The 24,711-nt window shown below is 39.7% G+C and overlaps 1 protein-coding gene across 3 annotated transcripts in view; it reads right to left on the bottom strand.

Annotated features, from left to right (window-relative positions):
- HGF (hepatocyte growth factor) overlaps positions 1 to 24,711 on the bottom strand; it is a 192,195-nt gene that overhangs the window by 129,924 nt on the left and 37,560 nt on the right. For all 3 annotated transcript variants that reach the window (XM_073619566.1, XM_073619565.1, XM_073619567.1), the window contains exons 2-4: positions 18,764 to 18,929; positions 7,968 to 8,080; positions 6,102 to 6,216 (exon numbers count right to left, since the gene is read on the bottom strand). In XM_073619566.1, the coding sequence (XP_073475667.1) occupies positions 6,102 to 6,216; positions 7,968 to 8,080; positions 18,764 to 18,929 (394 nt within the window). The remainder of the gene's footprint in view (positions 1 to 6,101; positions 6,217 to 7,967; positions 8,081 to 18,763; positions 18,930 to 24,711) is intronic.

The following is a 24,711-nucleotide window of genomic DNA, read 5'->3' as shown; positions in this document are numbered from 1 at the left end:
ATTGAATAACTCGCCATAGCTCCTGAAGAAGCATTTCCTTACGCGCAACATGTAGAGCAGAATTGAGCACTTTATGACACGCTACCTCGTCAAGCTCTATAATTTTCAAGAGTGATCAGTCTGGTCTTCCGGGGTTTGACTATATTGCATATAGGTGGTGTGCTATTCATGCTCATAGGCTATTTTTTGTGAATTAATTATATGAGAAGCCTATGTAATTGTTTTGATTTTAAATTTGTAATAAATATTATTTTTTTATAAGACTGTGTTATGCCTAAAAAGTCTATCATCCGAAAACCTTAAATTTCCTATACTCAAAATATCAGGACGTGGCAAAATTTAACTTAGTGTCGTATCCACAGCACCACTCTGTGGAGATACGAAATTTCTAGTTTTAGTGTGCTTGGTGGTTGAGCAAAGCCATAAGTAATGCAGGTTTGTGCACAAATGTGATGAAGGTGTGCAACATAAAATACATAGGTTTAAAATATATTTTTCCCAAATAGCTTCGCAAGAGCTGTTTATGTTAGAAAGGCCAAGGCCACAGATTTATTGGAATAAACCAAATTTACAATAAAAGGTCTAAACCAATAACCATAAAGGGGCATGGCAAAGTAAATTTACTTATGGGCTCCTCTATGCTGCTGAGCCCGTCCCTGCTGCATCTTCTCCCCCATGCTCTAGAACTGTAAAGTTCTGATGTCATCAAGGCCCATGCAGGATTCATAACCCTGCATTAGATGTGAGGATGCCAATGGACACTGCACTGCCAGAGCATGAGGGAACAATGTTTGAAGAGGGAGTGATCAGTAAAGTAAAAATAGAAAGAACTTCCATTTTTTTCCAGAGTTTGGGCTTTGAAAATAACCTTTGTTTCAACCACAGATAAACTGTAAGCACTTAACAAGCATTAATAGCCAAAATTCCTGCCATCAGTTCCAGACAGGTATCCAACAAACCAAGGGCCTCAGGGGATCATTTCAATGCTGGCAAAAAGTTCACCAGAAAAGTTGTGACAGTAAACAAAAACAAAGAGGGAGAATGGGGAATTTAAAGATTGCTACATGTCCTATGGTCTGTAGGTCTGTAGTTCCACCAATCAATTTGACCTTTATTGGGCAATCAACCAACCCTATATTTAGCCACAGCTAATGGTGGCCTATATTACTGCACCATTAAACAGAAAGGGTGCTAAGGACCACCTAGAATTCCTGCCATGCTTCCAGAAGTCAAGACCTCAGTGGACAGCTCTTTTATCTATATATAGCACAATTAATAATTTCCCTTCCAGTAGACAAGTAGACAGTAGACAGTAGTCAAGCACCTGTAAGGATCGTGATTTGGCTCTTCAAAGTAATTTGTTTTCACAGTGGAACACCTGCTTAGTGATGGATGGATCCTTCTTTTTTCTTGAATGTTTTTTTTGTGCAAATCCAAACATTCACATAACAAGTATTTTCCAGCATTACTGAAACACTTGGGATGAAGTTATGGGCATTTTTAACTTCCAGGAACATTGTTATTTTTATAATTTTTTATGACTGCTGAGTAAAGTAACACTACTTACATAACAAAAATACATTTAATTATTATATATCATTTTTGCTAAAATGTTAATGTTACTCTACTGTTCCTCTACAACTGACTATGGGGTTATCTACATAGAAAGGAATGTCATTACATCTGTACTCTGCTCAGTCCAGTCAATCACTGTTTACTTCAAGCAGGTGATCACCGTAGGGCAGAGGCACTGACTAATATGTTGAAAAATGATGTTCTCAGGTTATCACTCATATAGACTAATGGGAACAATGCGCTTTATAGACACCTAATAATCACAATTTACAAGCCTCCCAGCAATTTCAATTAGTTCATTATCTACCATCTCTCTTGGTCAATAGGTAAACAATAAAAACTAAATGGCCAGGACAGTGAATGTTATTTCCCTACATGTTCTAATTAGCACTGTTTCCAGGTGTGAAGGAATTTTGATTTTATCTGTCAAGGAATGAACATGGTACTTTGTAACTTTCACCACAAACAGACACTGAAAACATAACAGCAGAGCACTGGAAGCCGGAAGGTTAATCAAACTAACTACTTAAAGGGAAACTATTGTTATAAAGACCATCCCTCTTTTTTTACTGTTTTTGTGTATCTTTATATATATATTAGATAATCACCTGAATGACCGCAACATACAGGGATATGTAATGAAATACTGACACATAATCACACACATAGGTTGGACTTGATGGACTTGTGTCTTTTTTCAACCTCCTAGTTGTTGTATACCTACTATGTAACTATGTAACTATATTATTATTATTATTATTATACAATATTTATATAGCGCCAACAGTTTACGTAGCGCTTTACAACTTGAGGGTAGACAGTACAAATACAATACAATTTGATACAGTAGGAATCAGAGGGCCCTGCTCCTTGGAGCTTACAATCTAAGAGGGACATATATATATATATATATATATATATATATATATATATATATGCAGTATATTTCCAAGAGTAGCCTCCACACCCTAATGCCCTGTACACACGATAGGATTTTCCGATGGAAAATGTGTGATAGGACCTTGTTGTCGGAAATTCCGACCATGTGTAGGCTCCATCACACATTTTCCATAGGAATTTCCGACACACAAAGTTTGAGAGCTTGCTATAAAATAAAATTCCGATCGTGTGTACACAAATCCGATGCACAAAGTGCCACGCATGCTCAGAATAAATTAAGAGACTAAAGCTATTGGCTACTGCTCCGTTTATAGTCCCGACATACGTGTTTTACGTCACCACGTTCAGAACGATCAGATTTTCCGACAACTTTGTGTGACCGCGTGTATGCAAGTCAAGTTTGAGCCAACATCCGTCGGAAAAAATCCATGGATTTTGTTGTCGGAATGTCCGATCAATGTCTGACCGTGTGTACAGGGCATTAGGGGTTGATTTACTAAAACTGGAGAGTACAAAATCTGGTGCAGCTGTGCATGGTGACCAATCAGCTTCTAACTTCAGCTTGTTCAATTAAGCTTTGACAAAGAAAACCTGGAAGCTGATCAGATTCTATTCAGTTTTAGTAAATTAACCCCTATGTGTGAGGTAAATGACCCGGTGCTCAGCCAGAAAGAAATACATTCAAATCCAAAACAGGCAGAGAGGCACTCACGGGTCTTGCAGCTGAGATAAAACAAAGCGTCAGTATTTTATTGTGAATGTTTTGATGGAACTCAGTCCATCTTTCTCTTGAGAAAGATGGACTAAGATCCATTGAAAAATGAACAAAAAAAAAACTGTTGCATTGATTTATCTGTGAGTGCCTCTATGCCTGCTTTGGGGATAGATAGATAGATAGATAGATAGATAGATAGATAGATAGATAGATAGATAGATAGATAGATAGATAGATAGATAGATAGATAGGAGAAATGAATGCTCGGGTCCAAATAGATTCTTATGTACAACACAAAGAGTAGGTGTAGTAGTAGAAACTGAGTAGGTGTGCCACTTTTTAACCCTTTCCTATAGCAAAATATTGCTTAGGAATCTGAATTCTTAGTTACAGTATATAGTATATATTGCAATACATGTTCAAACTGGGCAACTGAGGCAAAGCGATCCTTCTCTGGCTAGTCCCTACTCTTGCAGGCTTGCCTACTGTTATTCACTAAAATAGCTACTCTTTTGTATTGAGAGTGTAGACATATAGTGCAGACATATAGTGTAGACATATAGTGAATATGGGGCAGACACAGCTAGAGGTGAAAACAGCTCTGGACCAAATCAAGACATGCGCATCCACAATGGGAAAAAATACAAAGTTTAAGGGGGTGGACAGCACCAACAGGTAACAATAGTTATCAATGCAAATAACCAGGTAACCACCAAGCTAATCTATATAAAACAAAGGGGTTACAGCACAGTAAGTTTACACTTACAGCCAGTAATATTGCAACTTTAGGCATCCCTGCTTCCTAAAATGGGAAGTCTGCTGTTTCCCCTTTGTATTATATATTGATTAGCTTGGCTAATATTCATATTCATTACGTATATATGGTGGTGCTACTTTTATTTTTTTATGCCACACGATATTAGCGATTAGTATTACACTAAAGTTAAAATAAATGAAATTAAAATTACTAAAAAATGCAATATATTAGATAATTTTGTGTGTGTGGTAATAGTAACATAATATAATAACATAATAACACGCGTGGTGCAATTGATGTTTTCATACATAAGCATTAATGACACGTTTTTACGCATATGTATGTATGTGGTGGCGGGAAGGAGGGTTCAAATGTTTGTGTTTCAAGTGCTTGAGAGTACCTTTCATTTTTTACAGCTTTTTTTTTCAGTTAGCTTTATTGCTATCACATAGGGGTCCCTTATGTGATAGCATATAAACTGTGTCATATTCCCTTTAATGAGACATCAGGGGTGTATTAGACCCCTAATCTCTCCTCTTCCCTCCATTGAAGCTAATGGAGTGCAGATTGAGCTCCCGTAGCTTCTTCCCTGGACAAAAAAACCTGTAGAAAGTGATAGCAGAAGCTGGAAGTGAGGAAATCTTCATTGCGTCTGGCTTCTTCATAGCCAGCGGAGATCAGTAAATGGATGTTCACTGGTCTTCCTCCCCTCTGCCCATTGACACCTGTCATGTGGGTCGTGGACCTGCAGGTGAGATAGTGCAGCCCAGAAAACATGAAGGAGGGTCATGTGGGAGGATGGGGGTTGTTGGGGCCTTACTTCCAGGGGTCTGAGAATATCCTGAGAGAGGAGAATCATCTCAGCATGCTGCTGCTCATACATACAATGATGCATAAAAAGTAGCACTGAGGTCATCATGTCAGCACTGCTAGGAGACTAGAGCTCCCTCTGCTGACTGAATAGAAGGATACACCATATTAATATGCTAAACAAGGCTAGCTACCCTAGCCACCCATAATCCTATACTGAATATGGACTGCAGGTCTTTTCTTGCTACACGATCGGTGTGCTAATTAAAAATTACAGCTTGACTTGCTTCAATGAGCTCATTTATCCAGCGGTCCATAGTCTCCCTGTTTTTCTCTCCCCCAGCTCCAATGTTCCATCTGCCTATATGCAGGATACCGCATGGTCTCTCAAAGATCTCTGATCAGGACTATTGCTGTATACCACCTCAGGAGTATAAGAGCTTATCATTAGTGAAAGTGCACATTCCATCTGTTGATGAACATTATCCTTTTATACAGGCTGTACATCCACATTTCTACTCCTTGGAGACTATCATTTTCATCAACAGCCATTATACATCTAGCACTTTTCTCCCCATTCCTCCTATACCATCACTTATCCATCCCTCAGTGGCTCGAGCCCCCAGGGACCTCTGCACAGGCGGTAAAACCATATATTTCATTTTTTATTGTCACATATGGTGATGTGCCATGGCATGACCACCTGGGCATAGATTATCTGGCTTCCGGGCAATTGTATACATGTTTTATGTGTAATTGCTTTATGCCTTTTGTTTATTTCGATTGTGGTGTGTGTTGCCCTATTCAATGACTAATTAGCACAGTAGCCACTGGATTTACATCTTGTTTTTGTGCTTCAATTTACCTCCAATGGAGGATGCCATATGAATTTTAATTATTCAATAAATAACTCCTTCTATAATCCCTACACTGTATGCTGTGTTGCTCATTTGGTCATTCCGTTTTCCCACTACTATAGTGGGAACTATTTTTTTGTTTATATGCAGTATATTGAATAGAGTGACACTACCTATATAAGGTAAACAGTGATTATGGAATATTAGTTTGAGTTGTCACACGTAATTTCTAGGCCTTTAAATCCCCTCTTTCGTGTTTCAAACTGATATTTACCTTACTAAAAAAAAACTTGTTTAAGTTTTTAATCCTAACCATCATAATTAAGGGAAGAAAACAAAACCACTATGCATTCCCTTTTGATTCCAGTAACCATGCCAAATAAAGAAAAACATGTAAGATTGATTATTTCTTTCCTACAATTTTTTTCATAATTTTAAGATCTCACTATCCTTTATAGGAAAGGTTTTGTTTATAATCTAATCTTACCTATGTTCATGTGGAAACATTGAACTCCATGGTTGGCATGATAGTCCGCTTTTAGTTACATTTCTTGATCCCTTGTAGGTACTGCCTTTTCCATGAATACAATTTCTGACATAGTCTGGTGTAAAAAAAATAAACAAATACATTAATTAAATTATTAGGTAATTAAATGCTTAATTACATTCTATTTTATTTTGGCTACCTGTACCATAATGATGCCAGAAATAGAGGTGCACTTTAAATAATGCTTCTACAGTACAGCACAATCGCAGACAGGGGAATGCAGCAGATTTAAATCAAGTAGTCACAGAGTACTAATAGTAATAGGAGCAAAAGTCAGATAGCTCTCCAAACTGTTATGATTTTCAATAGAAAACATAATAAAATGACATTTTAAGCTCACCTTAAATTCAACCAATCTTCACATACATTGACAAATAAACTACCCTCTTACTAAGATTTAGCAGTAATTCACGTGCAAAGGCTGAGTGATTCTTTATCTATAATAACATCAATAATACTGTGACTTTTTATCTTTTGACAGATACCATTATAGTAGACTGGTCGGCACTAACAGTGTTGTATTTCTACAATTTAGGTACATGCTACAGAAATGAGTGATCGTTTCAGGAGGTATATCCTGTACAGCTTCATACCCAATATCAAACTCATAAAACAATGTTTTTAGAAATTTTAAATCTGGGTGCCCCCCTCTAAAAATGTAGCCAGACATCCCAAAGCATACAGGTTGGTATAGTTATTGTAGAAGACTTTGCATGCATGGACCTATTCTTATGTCAGTATTAGTCATTATGCATTTTGACACTCTTCACAGGCTTGTGTCAGTACTAGTCATTGTGATCTTTGGCATGGAGGGCACTGTTCAGGGGCTTATGTCTGTACTAGTCATTATGCTCTTTGACATAGAGGGTACTCTTTAGGTGCTCATATCAGTAGTTTATAATTATGCTCCTTGGCATAGAGGGCACTCTTCAGAGGGGTATATCATTATCAGTCATTATGCTCTTTGTCATTGAGGGCACTCTTCAGAGGCTCATGTCTGTACTAGTCATTATGCTCTTTGGCTTAGAGGGCACTCTTCAGAGGCTCATGTCTGTACTAGTCATTATGCTCTTTGGCTTAGAGGGCACTCTTCACAGGTTCATGTCTGTACTAGTCATTATGCTCTTTGGTATAGAGGGCACTCTTCACAGGTTCATGTCTGTACTAGTCATTATGCTCTTTGGCATAGAGGGCACTCTTCAGAGGGGTATGTCATTATCAGTCATTATACTCTTTAACATAGAGGGCACTCTTCAGAGGTTCTTATCAGTACTAGGCATTATTGCTGTTTGGCAGAGAGGGTCCCCTTCAAAAGCTCTAGCCCAAACAAAATGGGGTCCCTGCTCAAGACAGCAGACTGACACTGACTGGAATAGGGCTCTTGTATACTTGTTTGCTTTATGAAGGAGATGTAGGTGAGTGAGGGTTTACATTAATCTTACCTGCCCCTGCTTGCTTATTTCATCTTCTACTCACTATAATGCAACTGTAGTTAAAAATACGCAGCACTAGCATATGCCTAATGATAAACATAATGTATGAATACTGAAATGAACAAATATATGAATTAGTAATTATAAATTGTGTAACACATTATGTATTATATTATATGTAACAAATGTCTTTTTGACAAGCATGCATGCAAGAAACATCAAAAACATGAAAGGACAGTTCCCTGTATGAAAAAAAAAAATCTTAAAATACTAACCTTGTCAAAGAACATGATGACTATGACTACATATGTAGATAAACATTGAACATGAGGCACAAGTACAGAGAAGGAAAAAAAAGACAAAATAATGTTACCTTTCTTTTCAAAAAGATCAAATGCACGATCAAATTTCTTCTTGACTCCTTTTGACAAGCTATTGAAAGAAAACCAGTGGCATCTCTTTGTGCTTTTATCGAAAGCAAACGCCCTGAAGAGAATAATATGCTTATTAACATGAAACGTACATATCTCTTTAATGGTAGTTCAACAAATCCCTCTCTTTTTATGATTCACACAGGTTGGCAGAATCAAAAGCATGTAGGCTGACTCATTAAGCTGCTGATTGTATAAGGGCAGGATGATTAAAGGATAAAATCAATACAAATGTGTAGACTTTATCTAACAACAAAAAAATAGGAGGGTTAATTGGTGCAAAATTCTGATAAATATAAGCAGTGTCAATGGAACTAGCACACTTTTTTTTCCACCAATATGCCCAAGGAGAGCAAAAATTCATGAGAAGTCTCCAGTAATTGAGTAATGTACGGTGAATGATTGAATGATTACAGGAAAGTGGGTATGTGGGGAGTTTTGGGACTTTAAATGAGGCCTATGATATTCTATAGCCATACGCCTCCATCCCTGAATCTGAAATTTAAAAGGAAAAGGTTTGGGACTTTAACCACTTGCCAACTGTGTCACGCAGATATATTGCGGCACAATGGCATTCCTGAGCGAAATCCCATACAGGTACGTCCTACCCGTTTTTTGCCACCAGAAGTCACATGCTAGCCTGCTGCATGGCGGGGGATCCGATGCACGTGGATGGCGGGCACGATCACTGCCGGCCACGCACGATTGCGTGCATGAGTGCCAGCATGGGGATTTGTGTGTGTAAACACACAAATCCCTGTGCTGTCAGAGGAAAGGAGCCATATAGTTTCTTCCTTCTAAGTAGGAAAAATGATATGACTCCTCTCCTAGTCACTCCCATCCCCACACAGTTAGAACATGCTGAGGGAACACACATTTAACCTCTTGATTGCCCCCTAGTGTTAACCCCTTCCCTGCCAGTGACATTTACACAGTAATCAGTGCATTTTTATACCACGGATCGCTGTATAAATGCCAATGGTCCCAAAAAAGTGTTAAAAGTCTCCGATCTATTCGTCACAATGTTGCAGTACCTCTAAAAATCGCAGATCACCGCCATTACTAGTAAAAAAATAATAATAAAAATGCCATAAAAATGCCATAAATCTTTCCCATAGTTTGTAGACGCTATAACATTTGCACAAACCAATCAATATACTGTATGTTTATTGCGATCTTTTTTACCAAAAATATGTAGAATAATATATATTGGCCTAAACTGATGAAGAAATTCGTTTTTTAAAAAAACTTTTGGGGGGGTGTGGCTAGCTGCCGAGCTGAATGGAAGCCTGACCTCACAGCTCCTGCACTGAACGGAGAACCGCACCTCAAATCACTGCCTCAGACCCCATAAAATGCAATCCTCAGACCCCCACAACCTGGGGAACCAGACCGGAACCTCTAGAAAGAGGAAAGAATACAGGATTCCCACAAAAATCACAGATTTCCTCATCATCCCTCAAGGAGATAAAATCCAAGATGGCATCCGCGGCACTGCACAGCACACAGAGGATTCCTACACTGACCTGCCTGTTGATGAAGAATCCTCCATTTCAGCCCAGCACAACTCCTTGGACTCCCAGCTATCCTCAGGCCCCACATCCACCTCCAACAGCCCTGCAAAAGCAAGGGTGCGACTGGATACAGCGGAACAGTCACAGGAGGTAAGGCCTGCATTAGAAAATCTCCTCACACAGCCTTCTGCAGCTTCCCCCATAGCAGCCTTCCCTACTACAAATCAGCCTGTCATAGACACTATGCTGAAAGAAATGCTGATGTCACTTCACAGCTCCCTCCAGTCTGACATTTCTTCAATGTTTACAGCATTTAAAACAGAAATGCTGCACACAGGGCAGAAAGTGGGGATTATTGAAAAGCAGATGAGCGTCATGACAGAAACAGTTAATGACCTGGTAGATGCACATGACCACACCAGAGAAGAACACCGCTGGGTGTGTGCCAAAATGGCGGATCTTGAAGATCGCTCACGGCGCCAAAATATCAAGATAAGAGGAATCCCTGAAACTATCCTACCAGCAGATCTCAATTCCTACGCTAGGAAGTTGATCTCAACTGATCGAGACGATCATCGATCGCATCCATCGTCTCCCAAAACCTCCTCACCTACCCGCAGAAGTACCTCAGGATACTCTGATGCGCATCCATTTCTACCACACCAAGGACATGCTCCTTACACAATCCAGATGCCTGGGACAGCTCCCACATCCATACACAAAGCTGCAACTTTTTGCTGACATCTCTCAATACACCCGTCAACAGAGACGTCAACTGCAAACAATCACAAAACCCCTCAATAATCATAAGATCCCATTTCAATGGGGGTTCCCAACCAAGCTGATGGTTACCAGAAATGGAACACGCCACAATATCCATACCGTCGAAGAGGGCATACAATTGCTCAAAACATGGGGTATCATTCCTGATGGTGACCCTCCAACCCCAGTGACCCACAAACCAAACGCGCAATCCTTCAACTCCGATCATTCTCACCTCTACAACAAAGGACTTCCAAATCAGTGATGCTGTGAATCCAATCTCAGATAAGCACTCCGATTCAGTGCCTGCTCTTTGCAGTTAGTTTACGAACTTTACCCTCAGCCACATTCAGCAGTCCCTAACACACTGCTGACACCTGCTTTCCCTTACCCTCTTGTTTATCACTAACTACCTTGCTGTTTTTCTCCCTTCCTTCCTTATCCACGAGAGCTCAAGTCCATCGGATCCAGGAATTCTACCAACAACCAACCTCCTCGAGCAATTTACCCATCTGAGTAACTGTAAGTAGTACCTTACTCTATTACCTATACGCACCACTTTCAAAATGCCCAAATTTCTGTCAACGTAAAAGGCCTCAATCACCCTGCCAAAAGGCCATCTCTGTGGCAAACTGCACAGGATTCCCACTGCAATGTCCTGTGCGTCCAAGAAACGCACTTTAAAACCAACGCCGAACCTCAGTGCTCCAATAAGAATTTTTCAAACATCTTTAAAGCCTCGGGTCCTGACAAAAAATGATAGCCATTAAATCTACATGCTCATTCACCCTACATGACAGCCTTCATGATGTTGATGGGAGATATCTGGCATTGAATTGTACATTAAACAACGATAATTACACCATTGTATCAGTATATGCCCCCAACAAGAAACAGATTCACTTTCTGTCCAAATTGATTAAAAAAATCAATCACTTTAAACAAGGACACCTTGTCATGTGTGGGGACTTTAACATAGTACCTGACAACTCCGTCGACTCCTCTTCCCACTCAACCAGAGTTACATCCCCTATGGGACTGTTCATTCGTTCTCATGACCTATTTGATGTGTGGAGATGCCATCACACCACCGAAAGGGACAACTCCTATTTCTCCCCTAGACACAATTCCTACGCTCAGATTGACTACTTCCTGGTGGATAAATGGACTTTGCCCAAAATCTCCTCCCCGGAGATGTTGACCATTACGTGGTCTGACCACGCTCCGGTTACAATGACCATAGAAGACTCGCTGAAGATTTCCCGTACAGGGATATGTAGAGCGAATGCTGCGATTCTCCACTCACGATCCATTCTTCTTATATTAGAGAGCATTTAACAGATTACTTTAATACTAATGTATGATCTGTTAGCAATGATACCGTTCTTTGGAATGCCCATAAGGCATTCATAAGGGGGATCCTTATTCAACTTACTGCTAGAGAGAGGAGGAGGAGATCACAGCGTCTAAACACACTTACTGCCGATATTAAAACGCTAGAGCACCAAAACCAAACTAATCCAGATCCATTAACCAAGACTAAATTAGACTCCCTTAGACAGGAATTAAAATCTCTCCTTCTAGAATCCTTTGAAAGAGCACATAAGCATTTTAGAGCTCAACACTACTCTACTGGTAACAAAGCCGGAAAGGCAATGGCCAATAGAATCAAAGGTTACTATTCCAAAACCAAAATTACCCATCTATTCCACCCAGCTACTAAACAGAAACTGATAGATCCACAATCTATTGCAGACACATTTAGTTACTACTACAATACACTTTATAATTTAAAAGATGACACACAGCCATCTCTACCTGATATAGAGGCATTTCTCAATGAGATCAACTTCCCTAAACTGACCACAGAACAACTAGACTCCCTGAACACCCCATTTACAGATCTAGAAATCAAAAATATAATTTCATCACTTCCCTCTAACAAATCTCCTGGCCCAGATGGTCTTACAGGAGAGTATTACAAACAATTTGGAACTGTGCTAACACCATATCTGACCAAAGTGTACAATGACGCTGCCTCCTCCTCCTCTCTCCCCCCAGAAATGCTAAGTGCCTTAATTGTTACACTACTGAAGCCAGGGAAAGAGCCTACCTCTGCACAAAACTTCCGACCCATATCTCTTCTCAATGTGGACACAAAAATCTATGCCAAACTAATAGCCCACAGATTACTCAATCTAATGCCCCTTCTAATACATAAGGACTAATCAGGCTTCACAAAAGGGAGGCAGACGACTGATGCCACTCGCAGAATTATCAACATAATCCATCACACTGAGATATCTAGAACGCCTTATCTGCTCCTATCCTTGGATGCAGAGAAGGCGTTCGATAGGGTCCATTGGAATTATCTTGAAGCAACCCTTGGCAAATTTGGTTTTCAGGGCCCCATTCTGACAGCCATAATGGCTCTGTATTCCTCCCCATCAGCACAGGTCTATATGTCGGAGATGCTGTCTAAGCCACTCTCCATCACTAATGGCACCCGACAAGGTTGTCTGCTCTCACCAATCATTTTTAACCTAATTATGGAACCCTTAGCAGAACATGTCAGATCCCACTCTACAATACCAGGCTTCACCATTGGTACCACAGAACACAAGATAAATTTATTTTCAGACGACGTGATAATCATGATCAAAAAACCCTCACTCTTCCCTGGCTTCGGTCCAATCGCTACTGAAAAGGTTTAGTACTTTATCTTACTACAAAGTTAATGAACATAAATCCTACATTCTAGACCTGGGCATTGATGCAACCACTAGTAATCTACTCCAGACCCAATATCCTTGCCCATGGGTGGAGGATAGTATTCATTACCTCGGCATTAATCTCACCAAATCCACTAGAGGTCTTTTCGCACACAACTACACAGACGCCAAACAGATGATACTTACTGAAACCACAATACTCTCTAAACATGAATTCTCGTGGTCAGGCCGCCTGGCAGCCTTTAAAATGATGGTATTGCCACGGTTGCTCTACATATTTCGCACACTTCCTATACCACTTTCATCTACCTACCTGAAATCTCTCCAATCCATCCTAAGCCAATTTGTTTGGCAAGGGAAAAAATCTAGATGTAGTCACACAAAACTTATTAAACACAGATCCGCGGGGGGGGGGGGTGGGATACATAGACATCTAGGACTACTACAATGCCACCATTCTATCACAAATGAAAGAATAGATGAATACCTCACCCAAAACTCTCTGGAGCGATATAGAAAATCACAAGACACCGGGCACAAACCTCGCCAGTTTGTTATTTAGTACCTCTACACATAATCCTCACATTTTCCACTACTCACCCACTGTCCAAGCCTCAGTTAAAGTGTGGCGTACACTACACAACACCAAATGGTCACATGTACTGACAAAACCAATACACATTCCTTAAACACCTTAAAGCTTCTTACTCCTGACTTAACACTCCCATCCTGGATTACTGCCGGGTAACATACACACAAGAACTTCGCGATCTAACAACCTGCAAATCCTTCTCACAAATCGGCAAAGACCTCAATGCACCCTCCAAAGACTTCCTCACCTACTTCAGATTACAAAACTTCTTGAAGGCACACACATCTCTAGAAGGAAGACTACCCTTGAAACTATGGAACTACTTCTTTACAGAACACTCTAACACTGAAGGGACTTCCCTCATATACTCATTCCTACAGGAAAAAAACATGTTCAGCAAAACTAAACCTCTCCTTGACTGGGAATCTGACCTACAGACACAATTCACAGATGCCCAATGGCAACAGGCAATTGCATCTATTTACAAAGCAACAACTTGCACCTCCCTTTGGAAAATCACCCAAAAAAAGCTAATGAGATGGTACCTAACTCCGTCCAGACTGGCCAAATTCCACAAACACGCCTCACATGACTGCTGGAGAAACTGTGGCCATACGGGCACCCTCCTCCACATTCTTTGGTATTGCCCAAATGTAACCCAGCTTTGGAAAAATGGGGAATCCATACTCCAAGACATACTCCATAGCTCGGTTACAATTACTCTACACTTAGCCATTCTTAATCTGACAATAGAAGATTTTCTCATACACCAAAGAACAGTGATTACACACGTCCTAATAGCTACCAAACTCTTGATCACTAGAAACTGGAAATCTGACAACATTCCCTCCCTTACGGAAGTTACTAACTTAGTACAAACCCATTTCACTTATGAAACCCTTTTGTCATGCAGCAAACAATCCCATACAAAGACACTAACTCGCTGAAACCCATGGGTCCTTTGGTACTCAAAAAAGAATTAACGATTGAATTAAGGTTTAACAATTGAATGCCCTGTCTCTCTACTCGCCTTCCACTTGAAGCTCTCCTTCCCCTCCCTTCCCTTATCCCTCCTTGCCCCTCCTTCCTCTTGCACCCCTCCTTACCCCACCCCTCCTCCTATTATTCCAGGTTAACTGTTCTACCCTACGTTTATAATCACTTTGTTAACGTTTTTTTCTTTCTCATAGAACGTTATTCATAAAATTGCTATTCAGACTATATTTACAATATCTAGTCTGTAAACTTACATTTACATGTTCATGTTCCTGTTCCTTACTATGACTTCATAACCTGTAATATGTAAAACTCAATAAAAATTTATTGGAAAAAAAAAAAAAAAAAAAAACTTTTGGGGATATTTATTATAGCAAAAAGTAAAAAATATTGTTTTTTTTCAAAATTTTTGTTACTTTTTTGTTTATAGCACAAAAAATAAAAACCGCAGAGGTGACCAAATACCACCAAGAGAAAGCTCTATTTGTGGGGGAACATAGACGCAAATTTGGTTTGGGTACATTGTCGAATGGCCGCGCAATTGTCAGTTAAAGCGACGCAGTGCCAAATTGTAAAAAGTGCTCTGGTCAGGAAGGGGGTAAAATCTTCTGGGGCTGAAGCAGTTAAATGAAGCACGTGAAACATAGCTGGTAAAGTGGTCAAATGCATGATGGCACATTTATTCTTTCATATACATACAGATATCATGATGGCATATTGTTATTGTAATTCACATATATACATATAAAATACTGCATCAGTCCCATGTTAAAACAGCACTACTGTTAGTCTATTCCTGTTTCTGACCAACATCGATAACCCAATAGATAATCTGTATGTGATGACAATATAAATTTCTCTTTAAACACAGTGGGTGATCCTAGAAATTGGTCTGTGTGTGCACCTTCCACCAAACACAAAATCTTCACCATGTGAGGCACGCTCCCCCAAGGGGTTAAACTCACCAGAACCTAGATAAACTAAAGCCTTTAAAAGGAGATCCTTATATTGCTTAGAGAAGGCAGTCATCAACACTGGAGGCAGTTTTGGTAACTATAATTCACTTCGATCAAGTGTATTCATAAAACATAAAGAAAATTGTAGACATAGCGTAATCCTGTTTCGTGAATTTATTAATAGAAAACCCATAAACCCGTCCCTCATACAGAATACGTACAAAATTCAAACATTAATGAAGCATAAAAATCACAAAGTGAGTGTAGCCACCAGCCTGATGTCCAGGGAGACATCTGTGTTGAATACAGCGATACTGTGTGTTTCCCAATAACTGACCAGCTGACGGTGGAACGCACACATCACCTCTGGTTGATGTGGTGATCACGCCCTGAGGTTTTGTTACTTCCTACTTCAACTGAGGGCATGCCCTCATACAGAATACATACAAAATTCAAACATCATTGAAGCATAAAAATCACAAGGTGAATGTAGTCACCGGCCTGCTGTCCAGGGAGATGTCTGTGTTGAATACACAGCGATACTGTGTGTTTCCCAATAACTGACCAGCTGACAGTGGAATGCACACGTCACTTCCGGTTGCCGTGGTGATCACGCCCTGACATGCCCTCAGTTGGAGTCGGAAGTGACGAAACGTCAGGGCGTGATCACCACGGCAACTGGAAGTGACGTGTGATTTTGTGATTTTGCATGCCCTCAGTTGACTTTGTGATTTTGCATGCCCTCAGTTGAAGTTGGAAGTGACGAAACATCAGGCCATGATCACCACGGCAACCGGAAGTGAAGTGTGCATTCCACCGTCAGCTGGTCAGTTATTGGGAAACACACAGTATCGTTGTGTATTCAACACAGACGTCTCCCTGGACAGCAAGCCGGTGACTACACTCAATTTGTGATTTTTATGCTTCATTGATGTTTGAGTTTTGTACGTATTCTGTATGAGGGACGGGTGTATGGGTTTTCTATAAATTCATGAAACGGGATTATGCTAAATCCACAATTTTATGTTTTATGAATACACTTGATCGGAGTGAATTATAGTTACCAAAACTGCCTCCAGTGTTGATGACTGTCTTCTCTAAGCAATCTAAGGATCTCCTTTTAAAGGCTTGAGTTTATCTAGGCTCTGGCGAGTTTAACCCCTTGGGGGAGCGTGCCTCACATTTGTGAAGTGAAGATTTTGTGTTTGGTGGAAGGTGCACACACAGACCAATTTCTAGGATCACCCACTGTGTTTAAAGAGCAATTTATATTGTCATCACATACAAATTATCTATTAGGTTATTGATGTTGGTCAGAAACAGAAATGCAGTATTTTATCTGAACTTTCTTTTGTTAACCCTTTATACTCTTGAATACTTTAAACAGCAGCTTTTACAGGGTATACCCTTATCCGTTTGACCGCTGAAAAGCGATCAAGCAGGTTTTTGCTTTTTAGTCTATGTTTGAATATTAAAGTTTTATTTCACCTTGACAACTGTGAAGTAACTTTGGCGCTGAGTAGTGTACATAGGCCCAGGTTTACACTTAGTTTCTATACATACATTTCATTTAAAGTCCCAAACCTTTTCCTTTTAAAGAAAGATTACAGGAATTTACAGAAATATTTATCTTCTGTTTCTGATATCAGAAACCTTTCGGCATGCTCAATAATTTCTGTTTTTAATATCAGAAATCTTTCTGCATGTTGGATAGCATCTGTTGTTTGTGGGCAATAATCAGGTATTACATAAGTAATTACAAACTTTACAAAGCAGCCAACATCCAGTGGATATCTTTGTGGACTTCAGAAATTTTCCAGTGTGCTGGTTAACTTAAAGTGGAGTTCCACCCACTTTTACAACTCTTCAGCATCCCTCACTAAACTGTGCACTGTAAACAAATTGAATATTTAAAAAAAAATTTTCTCAGCACCTACTGTATATCTGCTGTATTCATTTTTCACTTCCTCCTCCCTGGCCGCGGCCCATGGCATCATTTCCTGTTTGCAATGCCTTCTGGGAAGGGGTGGAAACTTCCTCTGAAACTGCCATTGCTATGGAAACCTGACCTGAAACCTATTACACTGCTTGTGCTGCACTGAGCATGTGCGAGATCTGCAAGGATGAGATCCAGGAAGAAATACAGTCTGGCTTCAGATGCCCAAACTTAAGATGGCCATGGCCTGCTGTAAGTTTATAAAATAACAAACTACTGCTATAAACTAACAAAACAGACCTTAGTTTACAGACTAACTTTACTAGAATACATTAAGCTTGTGTATTATAGGGGTATTTTTATTTAAAAGTATAATTTCGGCCGGAACACCACTTTAATTTGTTTGTTTGTAAACCTGTTTGGAACAATACTTATGATTGAAAAATGCACAGGTTCCTTTTTCTGCTTATCAGGCTTGCTGTTCGAACAAAAAAAAATTGCTTTTGTGATTGTGTCAAATGTATGAACTTGGTAATTCTGAAAACTGATAATTATTAATTATGTTCAATTTACTAAAGAAATATGTGACTGTGTATATATCTACTTATGAGGAACCATTTTTGTTACCAATAAAAATATATATATTTTTAGAAGATAACGCCTTTTGGCTTGACCTATGTTTTTCAGCCACTTAAGTAAATGCATGAAAAAGCTGAACAGTTTGCTGAATGTATTGCTAACTACAGATTGAAATGCCGTTTAAGATGTATTACGGTATCACATCTCAGGGAAACAACATCAGAAGAATGGTTTAGCCCTAGAAGGATTTTGTGATGGGTAAATTTTACAGGCCATGCTTAAATCGTTTGATGTACTAATCCTTTTTGCAGGATTAATAAGAGCAATACGTGCATGAATAAAAAAGTTTATATGTAAAGAATGAGTTTTACCAGGTCTCCCTGAAGCAGTAACAGTGCTCTGTTGATATATTATTTATAAATTACTAATTAGATGTTGCTGAAAACAACAGCTATGTTCACATTTAGCAGAGACATTATAAAAGCTTTTGTATTTAGAAGCATGGCATACTAAGCCAACTTTTACATCTGCCTAGCAGATGAAGGCCACAACTCATAACATTAGTACCAATTGGCATGTACCACACACAGAGCCACCAAAAGAATGTCTTCCTCACAAGTTAAGTCGTGTAACTATATAATACCATTTGCACTGTCTATCTGGCTACTTACTTGCAAGTAAAAGAGAGTCCTTTGTTACGACTGCATCTTTTGGCACAGTTCTCTGTGGTGTTGAAAAACTTTGTTTTCACCTCAAGTGCCTTGTTAATCCTAGTTAAAGTGGTGTCTGATGTTTTGGTGTAATCATGCAGAGTGTTTCGTTTCCTTATTTTGCTTTCTGTGGAAAAAAAAAAATAAAAAGCCATGTATAGTAAAAGTTATATTACCATCATTTTATTTATATAAAAGATGAACATATTTTACAAGACTTTACAACAGGGAGTGCACCAGTCAGGGATTTGTGCATTTATAACAAATAATCATTTTTGTTCATTCAAATTCTTGTTAGCCTAAAAAAGAAAAAAAAAAGCTGAAATGTGTTTGCATGCCACATGTAAGCATACATTGTAGTTTTTACTTCCACTTCTAAATAAGCCAAGACACTTACAATGAGAGAGCTGAGCATATCTCATCTACACCATATGGCAGCATATGCCAAAACCTGAAGAGGACTCTGACCACACTGAAATGATTGACATTACAGGAAGTATTTAGATGAAGCAGAAATTCTACCACAGTTGACTTTCTTTCCTTTTTCATATTACTTATATCCTTATCATAAGTTCTAAATTTGGCCTATATTCAAAAATTAACGGGGTAAATTCACTAAGAGATTAAAGTGTTACTAAACCCGGTAATATGAAAATAGTTCATCTGCCCAGCCCCCCCCCCCCAGTGCCCACAGCGCCCACAGCGCCCACAGCTTATAAATCTTCTTTGTACATTAAAATATTGCCACTATATACCTTTTTGGCTGATCTGTATACCACGGTTAGTGATAAACTGCACAGTTTCATGTGACCTGGCTATCTCTGATCAACAAGTAATTATTCTCTCCAGCATAAAAGACAAAACTGAGCATGTGCAGGTTGGCTACACTGCCTGTGTTAGCTGGCCTTCCCCAGATAGACAGTGCAGGAGGGGAGGATCTGTGCATACAGGATAAAAACAGCCTTTTTACACAATGCAGATGATTAACCCCTTAAGCTCCACAGTGAGTATAACAAGCGTGCTATTCTGCATATACAGACTGATTTTACTGTTGTGGGTTTAGTAACACTTTAATATCACATACATTTTTGCCTTAAAGAGGAGTTATGTTTAAAAAAATAAAATACTGCAGCTGCTGACTTTTAATAATCTGATACTTACCTGTCCCAGGGTCGAGCAATGTGGGGGAACAAAGCCCCACTCATCTCCCCCTCCTCTCTGTGGCGCCAGCATTGTAACTGTGGGCGCCCAGCTGTGGCATCACAGCCGGGCACCCACTGCGCATACGTGAGCTGCGCCATGCACGGCGACTGGCCGGGCAATCATCTGGGACCTGCAACATGTCCTAGATGATTGCCGAGAGGGAGGGGGGAGATGTGATCTCCCTTCCGGTGTCGCGGTGTGCTGGGAGGAAGTGGGGCTGGGACCCTCTAAAAAGAGGCTATCCCCCTCAAAAAAATGACATGCCAAATGTGGCATGTCAGGGGCCACCTCCCTTAAAGTGTAAGTTCCATTTTTTGTGGAACTCTGCTTTAAAGTGGATGTAAACCTGATTTTTTTTAAATTAAGGTTTGCACCTTGTACAGTATAGGATTTCATGTCATCTGTGCCCAGTCTTGCCACAAAGAGTTAATCCAGCTCTGAGCAGTCCTCTTATCTTTTTTGAGTGAGATAAAAATGGACAGACAGAAATAAGAGTTCATTTCTCCCCCTTGCTGTGAGTGACAGGTGATTTACATATCTTCTGCATGAACCTGAGAGAGACATTCTGTGTACTTCAGATCCCCTCCTCCTTTCTTCTCCAGCTCTGCAAGGATTGGCTGCTCCACACCTCAGCATGATTGGGCATGCTGAAGTCATGTGGTGACCTTTCTTGGTTTTGACTGGATGTTAGTGATCATAGCAGAAGTTCCGTGTAAGAAATACACAGGAGAAAATGCATATTGACAAGGGGAGTGTAGAGGTGGGCGGGGAGTCTACGGACATCACGACTCCACCTACCGAGCTCCAGACAACAGACCCACCCACAGAATCTGCAGTTTTTTGGGTCTCATAACAGACAGAGGGGAGACATTTGACAGGTAAGGATACACGCAGGAGGCATGTATATCCTTATGGATAATATACAATAATATAGTGATTCCACGCTACAGCAATAAAATGCAAAAAAAATACTCAATAAACAAAATAAATAAACACTGTATAAATAATGTTCGATCGGAATATTAAAGTGCAAAAGTGATTAGTCCATACGTTGGTAAATTAATCTTGGGGCATAAGATTCAATATGATGATGATCTCTTAATTACACATTCTTTCAATGAAGGTCCAAAAATTAATAATGCAAGAATACGTTTGAATAAATTACACAGCAGGCTGGGAGGAGGTTTATAATCCCATAAATGAGCTCACAGAACCCTCACCTTCATATCTTTATATGTCAGCATAAGGTAATCAACAGGGATCCATTCCGTTATTCAAACTTCAACCACTAGGGGGTCCTCCTTTTCATCAAATCTAAAACCTTAATATCTTGAAATAACGGCATAAACCATAAACAGGAATCAACTCCGCTGTTTTAACACCAACCACCAGGGGGTCTTGCGTTCCACTAAGTGTATACCCTGAATGGGTGCTCCACATCCACGTTCTCATAAAAATTTTAAAAAACAAGCATAAACAGCTAATATGGCGGCTGGACGCCGTTCTCACAACACTTCCGGTATACTTCAACCTCCGGCCAATCCCTACGCGTTACGTCATCACGTGACTTCATCAGGGGATCTGAACACGTCTAGGCTTTTTATACCTATCCTTATGGATAACCACTATGGCAGTGGTTTAGAAAGGATTAGAGTGGGTTTACATCCACTTTAAATAACTACTGTTTGCAATATTTATCTCAGAAGTAGTCAATTCACTAAAAAAAATTTGCTAAAGTGTTACTAAACCCAGGACCCTGCATTCACTATGTCCGGTCTCCCACAGTACACAGAACATGGAAATGCAATAGTTTTAGTAAATACAAACAGATAAATACCTTTTTCTCATCAGCAGTTAGAGCAGTCCTGTATCAGTGTCTGCTTAAAGCTTGTAGGATGAGTTTTTATTTTCCCCTGACCCTCTGTCTGGACAGTGCTGATTGGCCCTGTGCTGATCACATGCACTCTCCCAAGAAAAAAAAAAACCTCTCTATCAATACAAACTGATGTGCAGTCTTTCCCCTAATGCTCTGTGCTATCAGGAAATGGTCTGGAGTCAGTGGAAGAAGAGGAGAATCAGAGTGACAGGATCACACAGCCTTTTTATACAATGCAGAGGATTAACCCCTTAAGTTCCACAGTGAGTATAACAAGCATGCTATCCTGCATATACAGACTGATTTTACTGTTGTGGGTGTAGTAACACATTAATTATGCATGAGTTGATTTTTTAATTTTACAATATTTATCACTTTATTTTGTATTAAAGACCAGCTACAGCAGGAAGTGAAAAATGTAGCAGCTGTAATACTACCACTGCTAAATGTGACAGCTCCTACTCAGGGCTACTAGTTGTCAGGTAGCTGGCACCCACCGATGTCCTAATGACTATGGACTCATCCCTGCCTGGCCTATTTAGCTGTCAGCCGGAATTCCCAGCGGTCATGTACACAAAGGGACATGATAGTGTTAAAAAAAAAAAAAACGGTGTGGGCGTTCCCTCCAAATTCATACCAGGCCCTTCAGGTCTGATATGAATTATAGACTTGAAAAAAAAAGTCATGAGGATATGATCTGATATGGAGTTTAAGGGGAAATCAATGCAAAAATCAAGACAAAGACCATAGGGTGCCCCCCCCCCCCAATAAACTCCATAACAGTGTGTAGCACCCTTCTAAACCATACTAGGCCACATGCCCCAAAAATGACCCTGCATGTTGATGAGGACAAGGGCCTCTTCCCCACAACCCTGTGCCACCTTGTGAATGAGTAAGGGGTACATAGAACCCCTAATCATTTACAAAACAAATGTACACAGTAAAAAAAAACTCAAACACAAACACAGTTATAACAAGTCATTTTTTTAAAAAAAGTCCCTTAATCTACATCCACCGGTGATCACATTGTCCATCAATGCAGATCCACATCAATCATGATGAACAACATTTGCTGACCCCCCCAAAAAAAAGAAAAAACACATCCAAACCCATCACTTCCTGGGGACTGAATGAAATCTCTGGAACCCTTCTGCTCAAGTAAACAAAGGGGCAAATTCTCCTACATGAAATCATTGGCCAAATATAGACTTTTGCATATCCAATAAAGGTGTTGACAAGCACCCACATATCAAGCTGATTGTTGACAACACATTCCATGTATGCTAAACTGCAGGCAAAGTTCTGTCCTGCCTGCCAAGACCATCCAGTTGGGTCCTTATTGTGATATCCATCTACAGTTTGTGCATTTTGTTGGAATACTGCATTGTGTACATACTTACTTATTCATATATATATATATAAAATAAAGAGTATGCAGCATGTCTTTTCAGCCTCACTGTTCCCAGCCTTTTAGTTCCTTTTAATGACTATCATGTCTGATCTTGTTAATTAGATAGTAAGGCTAGCCAATAGGCTGGAAATGTAGGGTGGGACAATACACTTGGCCTAGAGGGGAAGGAATTAAGAATCCAGCTCTTCCCATGGTTATTTCGTAAAAAAAATATACCTATCCTTTTTTGTTACATTGATAGCATAGTCCCTATTCAGCCACTTTTTGCCATTTTTTATATTATTATTATTTGTTGCTTAAAGGGAAAAAGCTGACTAAACACCCATGCACGTTTGGGACTGATGCCACCCACCCCCGGCAAATGAAAGCAGCTGGTGATTGAGACCCAGAAGAATGCGCGAAGATGTCAAAGGCTAGCAAAGAGCTCCGGGATGCTGCGTCGGCGAGTACAGTTCAGTTTTAAAACATTTCCTTTATACTTATGCATAGTTCCCCCCAAGAAATTGTGAAATATGCTATAGATGTATATGATAATAATATATGTATATATGTATTATAGATAGCTTGAGATTGTAGTATAGTCCTGCAGACTTCACACCACCAGTGGTTTATTGTTTCCGCTTGTCATAGTTCTTGTTATTTGTTATAACCACCCTGTCCGGTACAGATTTCAGCTGGAATTGCTTATGGAGAAAGAAGCATCCTTAGTAATAAGTAAATTGTTTTATAAGAGGGAACACTCAGAACACTAGCAGATTCCTTCCATAAGAAAGGTTAAAAGGACAAAACCATCAACACCAGCATAAACACAGCCTTGAAAACCTGAAGAGAACATTTACTCCAATACAAAGAGGAAAAAACTAATAACCTAGGTAGTGTATTAATGACATACAATCCAGCACTAGAAGGGATAAGACAGATAATCAAAGTTTTACAACCCATCATAACAGGATGAAACTCTGAAAGTAACAACCCCCAATACTGGCTTTCAGACAATCACCTAACCTCAGACATAAAGTAATCAGCAGAAAAATAAATTCTGATTATGCAGTCACAAAAAATGGAAGCAAACCCTGCAATAAAAAAAAGCTGCAACCTGTGCAACCAAATCAATCTATTAAAAAATCACACACACAAAAGGGACCTTCGATATCCCAGGATCTTACAGCTGCACCTCCAGTAATGTTGTGTTCCTCATCCAATGCAAGAAATGTAACAAAGGATCGTACATTGGGGAAACAGGACAGAAGTTTGTGAACAAGGATGAATTTTCACAGACACACCATCAAGGAACATAAAAGAGATGAGTTCTGCACACCTGTGGGACATCATTTCTCACAACCAGGCCACACTAAAGAAAACCTCAGTACAAAATCTGGTGCAGCTCTACATAGAAACCAATCAGCTTCCAGGATTTTT

Source organism: Aquarana catesbeiana, linkage group LG03 (genome assembly GCF_042186555.1).
Source record: "Aquarana catesbeiana isolate 2022-GZ linkage group LG03, ASM4218655v1, whole genome shotgun sequence".
Taxonomy (NCBI): domain Eukaryota; kingdom Metazoa; phylum Chordata; class Amphibia; order Anura; family Ranidae; genus Aquarana; species Aquarana catesbeiana.
Note: the sequence above shows the minus strand (reverse complement) of the source record. Positions and strands in the feature narration are given on the sequence as shown.